The 14,219-nt window shown below is 40.7% G+C and overlaps 2 protein-coding genes across 9 annotated transcripts in view; both read right to left on the bottom strand.

The window, feature by feature from the left end:
* The window catches only part of Nca (neurocalcin homolog), a 66,898-nt gene that overhangs the window by 17,960 nt on the left and 34,719 nt on the right, over nucleotides 1–14,219 (bottom strand). The gene's annotated exons all lie outside the window — the stretch shown is intronic.
* Nucleotides 2,408–14,219, bottom strand: part of LOC111273783 (neuronal calcium sensor 2) — a 46,551-nt gene continuing 34,739 nt past the window's right edge. For all 5 annotated transcript variants that reach the window (XM_086973629.1, XM_022855731.2, XM_086973627.1 and 2 more), the window contains 2 exons: nucleotides 7,232–8,380; nucleotides 2,408–6,853 (listed from right to left, as the gene is read on the bottom strand). In XM_086973629.1, the coding sequence (XP_086829755.1) occupies nucleotides 6,671–6,853; nucleotides 7,232–7,618 (570 nt within the window). In that variant the 5' untranslated portion in view covers nucleotides 7,619–8,380 and the 3' untranslated portion in view covers nucleotides 2,408–6,670. The remainder of the gene's footprint in view (nucleotides 6,854–7,231; nucleotides 8,381–14,219) is intronic.

The following is a 14,219-nucleotide window of genomic DNA, read 5'->3' on the forward strand; positions in this document are numbered from 1 at the left end:
GTGCGAACAGCATGTCGCTGGTGCCTTCGCAATTATTGAGGCCCCACCGAAAACCAAAAGTTGATCCACATGTGTCGTTGAAAGCCTGAACCATTACTCGTCAACCTATTTAAGTTTTGGTTGTATGTTTGAAAGCAGCGTGTTTCAACAATGCGCTGTTTCTCTAATATAAGTTAGTCACGCCAAATAAATAGCACCGAGTAAGTTAATGACATGAAAAAGACATACGTAGTGGACTCATGCTAGCCTCAAAGCACACTGGGCATAGTAGATTGCATGTGAGTTAATCTGTCACGGTGTAACTTTGAGTTAACAGATTTACAGATTCTTTGGTTGGGCTACACAGATGCAAGATTCAAGCTGGCGAGTTTCTGACCAAGTGTATCATATGTTGAGCCTTTCATTATACATAGGAGTTAACCAACATCAACAGGCAACAAAGGACTGCCATTAAGGAAAACGCAGAAGAAGCTTTATTATATTTTCTAAGTAGCTTCCACATATTTTGCTTATAGCGTGTAACAGCTGTTGTGAAGTTCTCATTTATTTGTTCTATTATTATTATTATACTTCGTTATATACATAAATCGTGATATTAAATTTGTAAGTTTTTAACACACGCATGCTAATTTCACACAGAGTAACCAAGATTCAATGAGTATCAGCGTGAATTACTATTTGTCTGCGGTTCCGCAATGCTAGGAAATCCGACGATCTTTTCTATTAGTGATATAACATCGAAATTGAGACAGTTCTCAAAGGATAAGAAGCTTGCCCCTTTGCTATCTGGTAGACTCTTCGTTCGGATTCGAATTTGAAAGGCCGTGTACATTTTTGTTCTCTTTGAACAGCCTCACCCCATAGCGTAGCAGCTTTCGAGTGGACACGAGGCTGGAAGGGGTGGAATTGAAGGGCAGCGATATCACGAAGTTAGGCGTTTGATACAGGTTGTGCGAACAGGTTCAGAACTTTAAGGTTGCTCTCTCATCCTTGCGAGGGGCAGAGGCGGCCCAAACCAAGATCGCAAACCTGGATCGGACACACGGTCCCGATAAGGGATGAGCTCTGGACATAAGCGTTGGGCTAAATTCTGCCAGGTTTGTTCATAGTAGAGCATGACTATATATATATATATATAAATCTATTCTACTCATTCATAAATCTAGGCTCTATGAATTTGACCCCGCAAGTTACAAGCTCGAAGGTCCACACACAGAGTGCGTGAGGGCATAACGGCCAACGGTAGGTCCTTTGTCCAGAGTACGTTTAATGCCTGTAGGAAGTATCTACAGGAGGCCTCATAGAGGCGAATTAGCTTTTGTTCCCTTGGGAACTTCTGCAGGACGTGCGTGTATCTTTTCGCCGTTTACCGCCCTATTCTCTGCTTTGTAAAGGTTTTCCGTTATGGAATGACTCGGGAGTTACCTACTGGTGGAACCTTTTGCTAGGCATTGGGCTACCTGGCCTAAACCCATTCATGGTGGCATTTTATTTTTGTAAGCTAAACAGCCACTTAGCGAGTCCTTCCAAAACTGCCACCAAAATATCAGTTCGCACAAAGCTGTAATGTCACTAATAAATCCTACTCGCTTAGCGAGCTTCTGCTGGATGTCCAGTCAATGAAATAAAGCCTACTGTCGTCACACTATTCATCCGCTTCCTCGACGAACGGATTTTTCTAATTTATAGTATATATATGTATATATATATATATATATATATATAGAACGCAGTACACGCAGGCTACGGTCCCAACGGCGCCGCTGTAACCATGTGTCACCTTATACAAAGCAATTGTCGACCTAACTGCACCGACCTCGCTGGTTCGAGCTGACGTTTCACACGTCACCCAAACAAGGCATATTAACATGAGAACAGCTATGGTTCCCCATAGGAATAGAAGAAATACTAAATACTTTTGTGTGAAGAAGAAAAAATACAAGTAGGAGGCATAGACGAGAACGGCAATAACGTCGAATTCGAAATCCTGCAGAGGTTTTCACTTGCTCTGTAGGTAAAAACAAAAATGTCACGTGCACTCCTATACGCAGGTGACTTCAATCTGCGAAGCAAAGGTTTATACCTAAATGAGTACACCTTTATATTATTATTTATGTGCGTATTTCAATAGAGGCCCGATGGAGATTAACGGGGCATTCTGTATTGCGCAAATGGTCCCCTGATTAAGTAGCAGTTGTTCTTTAGTCGCATGTACTGGATTTGCACTGGGCAGTCTTGCGAAGTGAGTTGCCACCTGCCCATACATTAAAATAACCTATGTGGCTTAAGCACACGATGCAACGAGTACATAGTTGTCTACTGAAAGATGCCATAATGGGCTTGATGGAAACAGGAATACATTTACTATTGGAAATCATCACCGAAAATAAGAAAAAAAAACAGCTACTACAATATTAAATTCATATTTATTGGTAAATTATGTTATTCGTACCAATGTGATGTTCTTACTAATTAAATTTTAATGACGTTTTTAACAAGAAAAAGACAGGTAGGACAGTATAATTATAAAACACCATCATTAAAGATCAAGCGAGATTTCATGTTTATCTGTGCTTACGCATAATATATACCCAAACACACATACAAATGTCAAATCTAATGTACATATTCAATGTATGTATATGTGTAATTAAAAATCGTAAACAAGCCTTCACCAAAAAAATAGTATTGACCCCCTGCACCACATTGTTTCGGGATTGACATGGTAGCTATTCATACTTGAAACGGTACCCTTCACTGCTTATTGTAGCATATACGTATGTATATATATATCTATATATAGCATGTAGCAAGGTTTACGTTTGAACTGCTACCTATTTAAAGGCACATGAAGGACAGTCGATAAACTAATTTTTATTTTTTCTTGTTTCCTATATCGCTACAAGAGCTGCCTCATCCGCCTGCATATAATCTCAATATTGTTCAGATTTTAGAAACAGAATATAGAGCACACTTTTATATATAGAATATATATAGAATATAGAGCGCTGACACTTTTATATATTTATATGCAAGGGCTATACTCTTTCCTTAGCTATCTTTATTTAATTTTGACTTTCTTAGCTGTTACTAGTTTGCAGTTATAGAAACCGTAGTAAATATCCTTGTACTAAAGGACTTCTCCTTTTCAGCCTACTAATTGATGGTCGGTTTTAGAAGGCGCAAACTTAATCGTATCGTCTAGTCGGCACTTTTTGACGATGTGCGTACCGTGTGCGGAGGTTGGGTTCCAGCCCAATATCATTGGCCTGTTTATTTGTTTTTAATACGCTAACGTGGATATAATTTTTTACTGCTCTGGCAGAAAAATTCGTGCTTCATAAAGACGTTTTAAAAAAGGCCAATTAATCTAAAGGTGATATATATGTATTTATATAGTATTACGATGTATCTGGGACGGTAATCTTCTAAATTTTACTGTACTTGTGGACCTGTTGTCGATGTTTTCAGTATGGAGACACTTGAAAATTTGCTTACGAAAGAAAGTGACTGCTCAAGAGACTGTATGAATGTTATACAGTCGTAATCAACCTTTGTATTATGTAGAGCGCTATGGGGTAGATGAGTTGTCGTGTATAGGTTAGGGATCGACAACTTTGTCGACCGGTTGTTAACCTTAATAACGGTTAACCTTAATAATGATAATAACACTCATAACGTTTAAATGAAATGTTTCTATTACGGTAAATATGGTTCGTTCAAATAGGTTATCAATCGACTTGAGCCGCCTCAGATCCTCAACAATTTTTCAACGCTTTTGAAAGAACTGAAAAATCTGCGTGTAAAAAAATGTATAAGTATATATATCAATGCATGTATCAAGCAATGTAGTACACATAAATAGGTCCGTAGAATACAGCAGGGGTCTTAAGCATATTTAAGGCTTGAAAACTTCGAATTTGTTTTTGTAGCGCAAGGACTTAACTAGACATATTGTGAAAACCGCATAATAGGCTACCAATGCCAGCCTATTAGGTATTACTTTGTTTTAGGCTTTTGAATTTATTTTCTCTACAATAATATCATCGTATGGTAGACTGTCTGCTGATCTCTGGCTAGTTGTACACAAATCTACATGAAGCCTTTGGCAAATGGTCGATCACTGCCTTATCCACGAGGCCCTGCAGGACGGCCCTCTGCCAAATTGGCATTCAAGCAGACTGACGATGGGAAAGGAAACCGTCGTTTTGCATTTAATTATGCTCATTTCCCTGGCTACCTAAATCCAATAGGTAGCAATACGACAATGCTGAGGGCGCAAAAAGAAGTACACAAGAATCCTGCTTAGGACCTACGAAGAGAGACCTGCTCCGTTGGTTGATTATCTGTGAGGCATTGGTTCAAGTCTGTAACTCTTCAGTAAGCCACCCTTATAGCCCGCTTGTCTGCCTGGGAGTCTCTGATCCATTGTAGTCTCTGAGGTGGAGACTAGGCTGTCTAGGCTTGGCCCAGTAAGATGGTGAGAGTAATAATCGTTTCGGAAGGAAGACTAATGAAGGCAGAAGTAAGATTGAAGGCTGACGGTTTGCATTCGACGGCTATAGCATGAAACTGATTAAGATTAGACATCAGGACTGACTGACCGTTTGCCACGAACGGGGAAAAGACACCAGAACGGTTAAGTCCAAACGATAGCTGTTGTCATAGCATGGTGCCTTACCTCCAATAGTTCGCCACTGCCACAGTTTTTTATCACGCAGACCTTATGTCTCGCTGCAATAAGGTGGAGAAATGAGGCCATTCAGGTTGGCATTTGTTCGCGAGTGGCCTGCTCCTGACATTTACGTAAGGCTAAGTATCACCATGTGCGTGTGTATCCTTGTCTAACCTGCTAGAGTGAGTGAGTCCTGACAGACATACGCACAACTCACTTGGTAAATGAGTGAGCCTTATCTGCGGTACGCTCAGTTTGCCTTTGCCGAAATCCTGTTACTATCCAATATAGCATCGTAGCAAGGATAGCGTCTTTTATCAGAGGTGTATTTTTGGTAGCTGCGCTTTCAAAACAGGCGATCGCCGTTTCCGACGGACCGACGGTCGATGCCCCTGAGTCAAGTCGCCTCGTTTTTCAAAAAATTATACAATCGACAATGAGCCAAAAACGAGATGGCCTCGATTCAAAGCGCAATACTGTATTCAAGGAAATCACACGCCATTAGACCATGAAAATGGACTTATCTTAATGAATGATCTTATGGAAATCTTAAGGCTGATTCCCTTGATGATACTCTCACTGGCGAATTGTTATGTCGTTTTACGATTAAGTGTTTTTATGCACGTAGGAGCATGCTATTCTGTTCGAAAGGAGCTCCGTGCATGGGTATCAGGCACTTGCGATTGAGTTTTGTTTATATTGCAAAATAGCTACGTGCCACTGTTAAGGCATCATTTTTATGAATGTTGTTTACAACCGCATCAACCGTTGCTCGTGGGTACGTAATCGTGGGAGGCAAAAGTATCGGATGCGGACGCATGTGCTTAAAAATTAAGTCAGGTATGGTAGTCAGCACAAAAATGGTTCTCAAATCAGAAGCAAGTTCGATATCTAAATACGAAGTCGTACGGAGGCACACTAGCTACCGTATTATTTTTATCAATCATCTTTCATTTCTTTCTTTATGAAGAACGCTACTTATTTTACGCTCAAATAAAACATGTAGGTCTTGTAACACAATAAATATAGAAACAGACAATTCATACTGTGATTTTTTTTTCATCATTTTACTATCTCTTAATATTGATAGCACAAAAAAGACATCCTACTTGAAACAGTCTTGAATCGACAACAAGCATACGATTGATTTACAATGATATAAAAATTGATGTTCCATTTGTAGTGATCCGAACATCTGATCCAGGCCGCCAGGACAACATCTATGACGGTACTTCTATTGGCCAGTGGTGTCCAGTGTGGCCGGTCTGCATTCGATATCCCGCGATAAGTCACGTCTGAGATCAGACCCACTTTCGTATTGACCATCGGTGGGTTTTTTCTGCGTTTCACTGCTATGATTATAATCTGCCTGATCGTGTGCGTGACATGGCGGTCACACAAGACGTTGTAATGTAACCTTCTTATAGTGAAATTGTGATTCAAGCGATTTGTCGTATCGGCGATATCGCCACTGGTGTCTGAGGTAATAATATAACTTCTTTCTACATCTACATGCTAGATATAAATCGCGCTATGAGATATCAAGCCACAACGTTATCTTAATGTTATGATTATTATATCGTTAATTATCGGTACTATTATTATTATTATTGAATTTGATGTTTTTTTCGTATTTCCACTATATTTTCATCAGGCTATGTCATATTCGGTGATCGGTCATCCTAACACAGGACTATATTGTAATATCAACATAAAGATTATTGTGTTCTATGGGTTTTATCCGGTGCGTTAGGACTACTCAGCTCGATGAGCCCTTATAGCGACTAAACTTCGTACTAAAACAACGAGCCGAATATACCGACGTCATCTTTCCCTTCTTGTGTTACTTCTGTAAAACGTTTTGAAGTCTAAGTTTTATTCTCAACCAGAACAGAGCGAGTCGTCATAAAATACCAGTCACAAGAGCACGTATCAGTTATATCAGTAAAATAATAGTTGTCGGTAGAGGAAAAGGGCGCGGCCTTTTCTAATGGGTTAGGTGGCGCCATTGTTTGCCGTAAGAAGCGCAGCCAATTTCTTGTCGAGCAGACAGCCGTCTACGAATTCCTTAACTGACAATGTCCCGTCGCCATCCTTATCCATCTTGAGAAAAATCTCTTTTGTGCGTTCTTCGGGAGACTCATCCGAGGTGCCCGGTCCAAGCATATCGTATAATGCCTATAGTCACATAGCGTTACGCAGAAAAATCAAGCGATACGTAAAAACGAGGTTAGTTAGTGTTAATCAGGTAATGAAGAAAGAATCAACTATTTAACTACGATAGCGGCTTTTGTAAAAAAGAATCATAACAAAATATAGTTCTTTAAGCTATTACCTAAACACTGACAGAGGTCCATCCACAGTGGCACAGTAAGAATCGTTTCAAATATAAAGCAACAGATACGGCTCATGCATAATACTCAGGCTGTGACTAATGGATGAATTTGGATTAATTATGTACTGAACAAAAGAAGAGGAACATTCTCTGAACAGCTCTACCAGAGCATCGTATGTATACATCAAGTATCGAAGCAGATCTCTGATCATGTTCCTTACCTTTACGATTTTGGTCATTTCAGTCAGTTCTATGCCTCCATCATTGTTGATATCGTACATACGGAACGCCCACTTGAGGCGTTCTTCTCCCGAGCTTGAGGCCGTAATACCGATTGCCATGAGGAACTCTTTAAAATCTATATGTCCACTGTTATCGGTGTCGAACGTCCTGAACACATGATCGCAGAACTTCTCGGGGTTGCCGGTGGGAAAAAAAGTTCGATAGATGTCTATAAACTTCTTGCGCGAAAGTCGACCAGAGGGACAATCCACCTTGAAACCCTCGTACCATTCCCGGATCGTCTGTTCATCATATTTGGTGTGCGTCTTGAGGAAATCGACGTCCTCATCACTAAGTTCGCGGATCTTTGTCTGCTGACAACCCATCGCGTTCAGCTTGCCAGTTTCGTTTGCTTGTATTCTAATCAGTGTTAGATCTTCAGCTCCATTTATTCTATTAGCTAGTTAACGGATTATGATCTATTTCTCTGCAGGCTTGCAAATTTCTTGCGAGTTGACGGGAACCGATGATGGGGGAACTTTTCGACTCGTTTAGTCTCTTCTAGATCTATGCAGCTAGCTTAGCTGGGGCATAGAACATGGTCAAGATGTCATCCCTTTCTTCCTCCCTAGTGTGTAGTACAATCTGATGGTAAGAATCGTAGTTTTTTACGTCCTATTCTGCCTGCTGTTACTGCTTCAGCCGATGGATATTACAATTTCGTTGGCTGCCGATTTCGCATATTCAGGAGTAGGGTACTTGGAAGACTACGTAGGTAATAGACTACGTGTCTTTAATTTGTTCTATTAGCCAATGCGTATTTAGTATCAGTCAGGCTGCCTAACAATCGCCTCGGGAAGAGTGGGTGACGGGACAAGGGATTAGCAGAGCCACTCTTCTCAACGTACATCCGTGGGCCCTGTCCGCTTTCCGCTTCGCCGCAGACGTTTCTATGGGGCTGAATGTAGAAGTAGAGGCACTCGAAGCTCGTTTTCGATAGGTCCTATTTTCTATGAATCTGATCGCTCAGTTTGTGATCCTATTTCCACTTCGATGTTTTCGTTGTCGCGCTGTCTTTTTTCCTGTTTCAGTTTGTTTTCTATTCCAGGCCCTTGTGTTATGTTGGCACCACGTATTTGTGCGACCACCTGAAACATGATGAAATTAGCTACAGCCAACGAATAATACTGCTATAATAGGCGACAACCGGCTAAACAGAAGGAAGACGCTTGTGTACAGGCGCTTTCCGGTGCATTCATCAAAGCCATCCGATATTTAGCTGTATACATTTGTATCATAGAAAAAAAAAAGCAAAAAAAAATCATTATTGGATATAGCAAGCGTTTGATACGTGCACACATTTTATTCCATTCTGATACCTAATCATCGGGTAAAAAAAATCTTACCAACCATGCCAGAATACATTGTACCTGATACATGCAAAAGTTGTCATGCCATCCCTTGAAGACACATCTCTGATATGAATTTGGCCATGACGAGGTCTCCTATCATTGATGAATAGCATTAATCTTCATACTAATGTTTTGTAATCATCGAGTGTATAAATTCCTCGATAAATTAACATTGTGTATGTGTTCTGGGGAAAAAGAAGTCACACAATAAACCTGATGCTGCCAACAATCTTCCCTAAAGGAATTTAAAAGCATCTTTTTTAAAGTTCGGAGGGGTAAGGCGGCGTTAACATCCTTCACTAGGTTATTTAATAGTGACTTATCGTGGAGTTTTCCAATCACATCTGTGCACATATTTTCGTGTAAATAAAAGCAGTATGTGATCCCTTATTACTGCTCATCTAAGATACGTAAAATCTCATATCGATGATATTACGGTTCTCATGCTAGTTACATTAAAACCTATACTGCACATTTACAGAGTCTTTTGCGAATGTACCTGCCTATTGCCTATGTAGCCGATAGGCAACAATTCAATGCATCTATGGTTTTGTGCAAACAGGTCGCTGAACGTACGAAGAATGCTACAAGGAGCAGTGCATTGCAAGCCTGTACATCACCATGCCAGAATCGTCACAGACACACGTCCATGCAATAGACGTGCACACATGTATAGATACTCAGTCATTTAAACGAAACTCTTTTCAAGTGTCTGCCCACACACGATGATCTTCAAGGGCAACTTGTTCTAATATTTTTGGGGACATCCAAGATGAGACTGAAGAGTGGAGTGGCTGAGCACTGAACAGCAACCGGATATAGCCTATTAGTCGTATAGACAGTCGATCAGACCCCGACGATGATCTATCCCCAGTCGGATTCCATTTCGTTTGGTTATTTTTATATTATTAGTGGGAAAAGCATTTACTTTATCTGATGACACTGGCTATTGATGAAAGGTCTACTGCTATGACAGCTATAAACCGTACGTTTCTGATGACAGTTCTGTAGGATCGTAAAAACGCCATGACTCTGCTAATGGTATTATGAAAGTTAATTTAGATTATTAAAACATGTGTAGAAACTCTGTTAGCAACTGTGACGGAGTGCTTAATCGGATCCTAACTATGCTTCTGTATCTTATAGCGCTTGTCGCTTTAAGTCTGTTCAGCCTGTTCTAGGCCTACAAAGCTTACTCGCTGTAAAGGTCTGAGCCAGGGTTAAGCAGAGTAAAATAATAAGCGCTTGATGGTCTCTTCCTCCCTATCTATCTCTCTAGCTAACCAGCGGGCCAGTTAGAAGGAAGAAGAAAATCTATTTGGGACACTGAATGTAAGAAAGACTCCAAGCTAGTTGAAATGTGTTTCCACATGACATTTTGGATTGGTCTAGAGTTTGCTGTTTATATCAATAGAACACCGGATATGTGAGTGTGCGTACACGGCAGCACAAAGTACACAGTTACATAACTTATACATAGCGGATATTGCAATTGTTTGAAGAATGTAATTATATTTAAATAAATTTCAATGTAAGTTCAGCCGCAAACAGTTTTTTTTTTCGAAAAGGAGGGTAAAATCATTTACAGTATTAGCAACATGACGAGTTAAATTGTAACTAAAAACAGAATCGATGGAAAAACACCAACCGAAATTCCCCGAATTAAACCCCTACATGGATAGATACTATTCTGATGTACTGTGGTAATGAGTGGGCATACGATAGAAAGGTCTGTATTTGATCTTTCAGGTCGCCCTGATCTTTCGTACAGACGATGCTAACTGCGTGCACCTGGATCGTAAAGCCCCTGTTGTATTTGCCCATATTATCAATAAGCCATAGGATAGGTCACAAAGGCCTTAAACGGGCTGCGAACGCATTTAACTGTGCAATTTTTATAATGTTTATGCCTTTACTGATTCTTCAGGATCGTGATACTGGGCAGGGATGCGCCTGCGATTGCTGTGCAAAACTTAAGTTGCACATTAAACGCAGGCTTAAATAGAGGACAAACACAAAAGGAACCTATAATACAGTAGTTAGTGTAAAGTCCACCCAACATAATCATGCTTTTAGGCTAAGCATAAACTGGTAAAAGGTTGCACAAAGACATATGGGTTTATGGGCGAATGTTTACGCATTGACACCCAGTTACTTAGCGCAGCTTATCGCGTCACGTTTTCGTTTTGAACATATTCCTTGTCACAGCCGTTGGGTACCTATTATTAGCAAAGAATTAATTTGGACTCCAAGTCTATATTTATCGGTTACAATCAAATGAAGAACTTTTCGAATACTCAAGCATAAGTAACGTTAAGACAGTTAACTTTGCGATTGTATAATCAGTACGTGGCAGACGACGGTTACGAAACAGCCTAACGGTATGAACGCCACGCAAAAACTAGCGTGTTATCTTCTCTTCTGAGGTGCACGTTCGAGCGAAATAACATTTTTAGTAGTCGGGATCCTATAAATTAAGCCAACAGAATTTCACTCTGAACACAAATGGTTCACAGAATGATACCAACATAGACGAAGAAGTTCGAGCAAATAATAATTGTTTCGTGCCGCAGTAGCTCGGCCAACGTTCTCATGCTACGTTGAGGCTTTCGGCTTCCACGAACACTCCGAAGTAAGTACATGTGGTCAAAGTTTAAAAACGTGTGAACTTTACTCAGTAAATAATTAGTAGGCAGGAAAATAAGCTAATAATACACACGCCGATAGCAAGTAAGAGGCAGCGCTTGTTTCTGCTGCAGACACGATTGCTTCCTCCAATAGCTCAGCCTTTGTCATGGAACTTTTACATTCGTATATATGCGGTGATCTTTGACAAAGCGGTTGTCTGTGCAACGTGTAGAGGACTAGCCCATCACTGATTATAGGGCATCTTGCAATCTATTGGGTTCGCTGTTTCGTGAACATTCGATTAAATTGATCGTTCGATCTTTGTAGCTCGCGTAGTGTTTTCGCATCATACGTAAGGAAGAAAAGCCAGAAAGATTCAGCATGCTTCAGACATCTACAGGCATCATTATCCGTCACAATAATGTGGCATTGCCCGTTCTATGCTGCCTGCAATATAGCCTTGCATGTATACGAACGACTATAGGCTTATAGGTATACAGTTGTCATAAGCTGGTCTGCCTATAGCTACGAGGGTTAGTAGATGGTCAACCTTGGCCTTTCCAATAGCAATGGGCTAACAGCAACCGCTTCCAGGTCACGGATTGGCTCTCACCCTTCTTCCCCTTTCTCTCGATCTCTATGACAAAATCCTGCAGACCAATTTACCAACGTTGTCGTGCATACGCTTATCCCCCGTAGATATAAGGCCACACAGCCAAGCACATCCGCAGGCCGATCCGGCTAAGAGGCAAGCGATCTGCGGACTACGCCATTTATCGTTACAAATCGGGAGTAGTCTCCTGCCAATGGCTGCTGTACTTCAAAAAGCTGTACATCGGCCACAGGAGGTTTAAAGCCTCTGTGCAGCTAAAACCGTCATCGTCACCATCTAGCATTAATCAACCCCAAAGCTATAGCCAAGTCATCCCCGAGCCCCTCGAAACAACCTTTTCAAAAATCTACCAAAACAGACTCATCACTCCGCCGAAGCTGTGTACGTTCACACCACCGCTACTCGTTTGTAAGCGTTCACCTTGCACTCTTGTAACACTCATTTGTGGTTACAGAAACTAAGTCCAGGTTTCCATCTCGGTCAATATAGGAAGAAGCCTGCCAACTCTTTCAATTACAGGACAGCTGAGCAACGATGGTTACACATACCGTAGTGATTTGGACCGTCATATATACATATATATATATATATATATATATATATATATATATATACGTATCTCTTTATACTACATGTTGTTGAATTACACGACCTCGTCCTTATTGCCGGCCTAGGGCAGCGAAGGTCAAACGACAAAAGAATCGCTGAGTGTAATGGTTAGCTGGGTATGAGAAACCCCAAAACAATACGTAACTAATACCAGCTGATTCGCGCATATAATGCCAATAGTTTTGGACATGTTCTAAATAAGTGTTAATTCAGAGAAAGCGTTCAATAAATATAAAGAAAATAATTAAAAAAGAACGCAGTTATGACGTTGATATGCGAACACTTGCTTCTGTCAAAAGGAGGTACGGATATTGATTGCGTGTACTGGTTTTTTTCCGCGCTGTTTATGGGCGATGAAAAACATTCGATGGAAATTCTTGCTTTATTTCATTCTATTATATCATGCTAAATTATCATAAACGCAGAGAAACACACTACACGTCTTAATAACAACCGTTAAGAAAATGTTCTCGCCAAAACGAAGGTTAGTCGTTGAAGATCCCAATTGTCATTCCACTAAAGACGGTATTCATCGAAGTATACGTTTATTGCGCTTCATCATAACTGTTGCCCATTTACCACTTAGCAACTAAGCGGTCAGATGCGTCAGCTTGCGTTTCCATTTAGTGCCCTTCTTTCTATTGCCGATGCTTGAATAAGCTGAGGTCAAGCTGTTCGTTCGAGTTTAGACTAAGCCAACAATACAATCATACACACAGAGACCTCACTAACGCACGAACAGGGTGACAAAGTTGCCACGCGTAAAATTACTTTTATCTACGGTGTGATAATCCGCAAATATTCATTAATTATATTCTCTACCATAGAAGTCTACTGCAATATTGAATTGTTCCATTTCATATCAACGTCAGAATCATCCCTAAATGTGACATTATATCCAGGCCGATCTCAGGCAGGTTGCAGGCCGAAATGAAACAGACCCACGATGAGTAAATATCACGTATTCACATAGGACTCCAATGACGCGTAGGCAATGACACCACTTTTTGAATAGCTCATGGCAAGCTGCCGCTTGAACGCAACTGGTTGCTGTATTCCATGGGCCCTAGAGCAGGCTGCAATAGTCCCAGGCTTAATTGTATGTCGAGGAGGAGCGCTGGGAGAAAACGGTGGAATGGAGGGCCTGGGTCAAGGGGCAGTTGCAGATGTATAATTTGAACTGATACTTTCCATCCACATACAATTACGGGCCTATAGTTGTAAATCGATGTTTAAATATGCACTAGGCGGTTGCGGCGGGGCTAATTTCTATAAGGTCAACTAGGACAAAATCAGAGACGATGTTCCTTTTTCTCGGCCAAAAATGTACCTATACTTGGTCCTGTCTCGAAAAAAGTCGTTTGATAGTAGTCATCTGAGGAGCAGAGAAGGGCGAAAAAACAGTGGTGATATTTTTTTAGGTAGCATCAACTGGTACAAGATCTTATTAAGTAGGCATTTTGTAAATTGTTTTTTTTGCACATTTTATCAGTAATGTAATATCAATTTTATAACTGTATTAGAAGCTAGCTGCACGATTTTATTTTGAACCGTCTTCACGATTCAATTAGGGTTGATATTTATCTATAGCGTCCCCAGTGAGGCAACGTCAGCTGTCGAAAAGCACCGAAACAATCTTCGGTATCCGATCATGACGCGCTTTCCCATCTTCACCGGCATACGTGTTAGAACTCATTTAACATAGAATACCACTGCGGAGCAACA

Source organism: Varroa jacobsoni, unplaced genomic scaffold (assembly GCF_002532875.2).
Source record: "Varroa jacobsoni isolate VJ856 unplaced genomic scaffold, vjacob_1.0 scaffold_226, whole genome shotgun sequence".
NCBI lineage: Eukaryota > Metazoa > Arthropoda > Arachnida > Mesostigmata > Varroidae > Varroa > Varroa jacobsoni.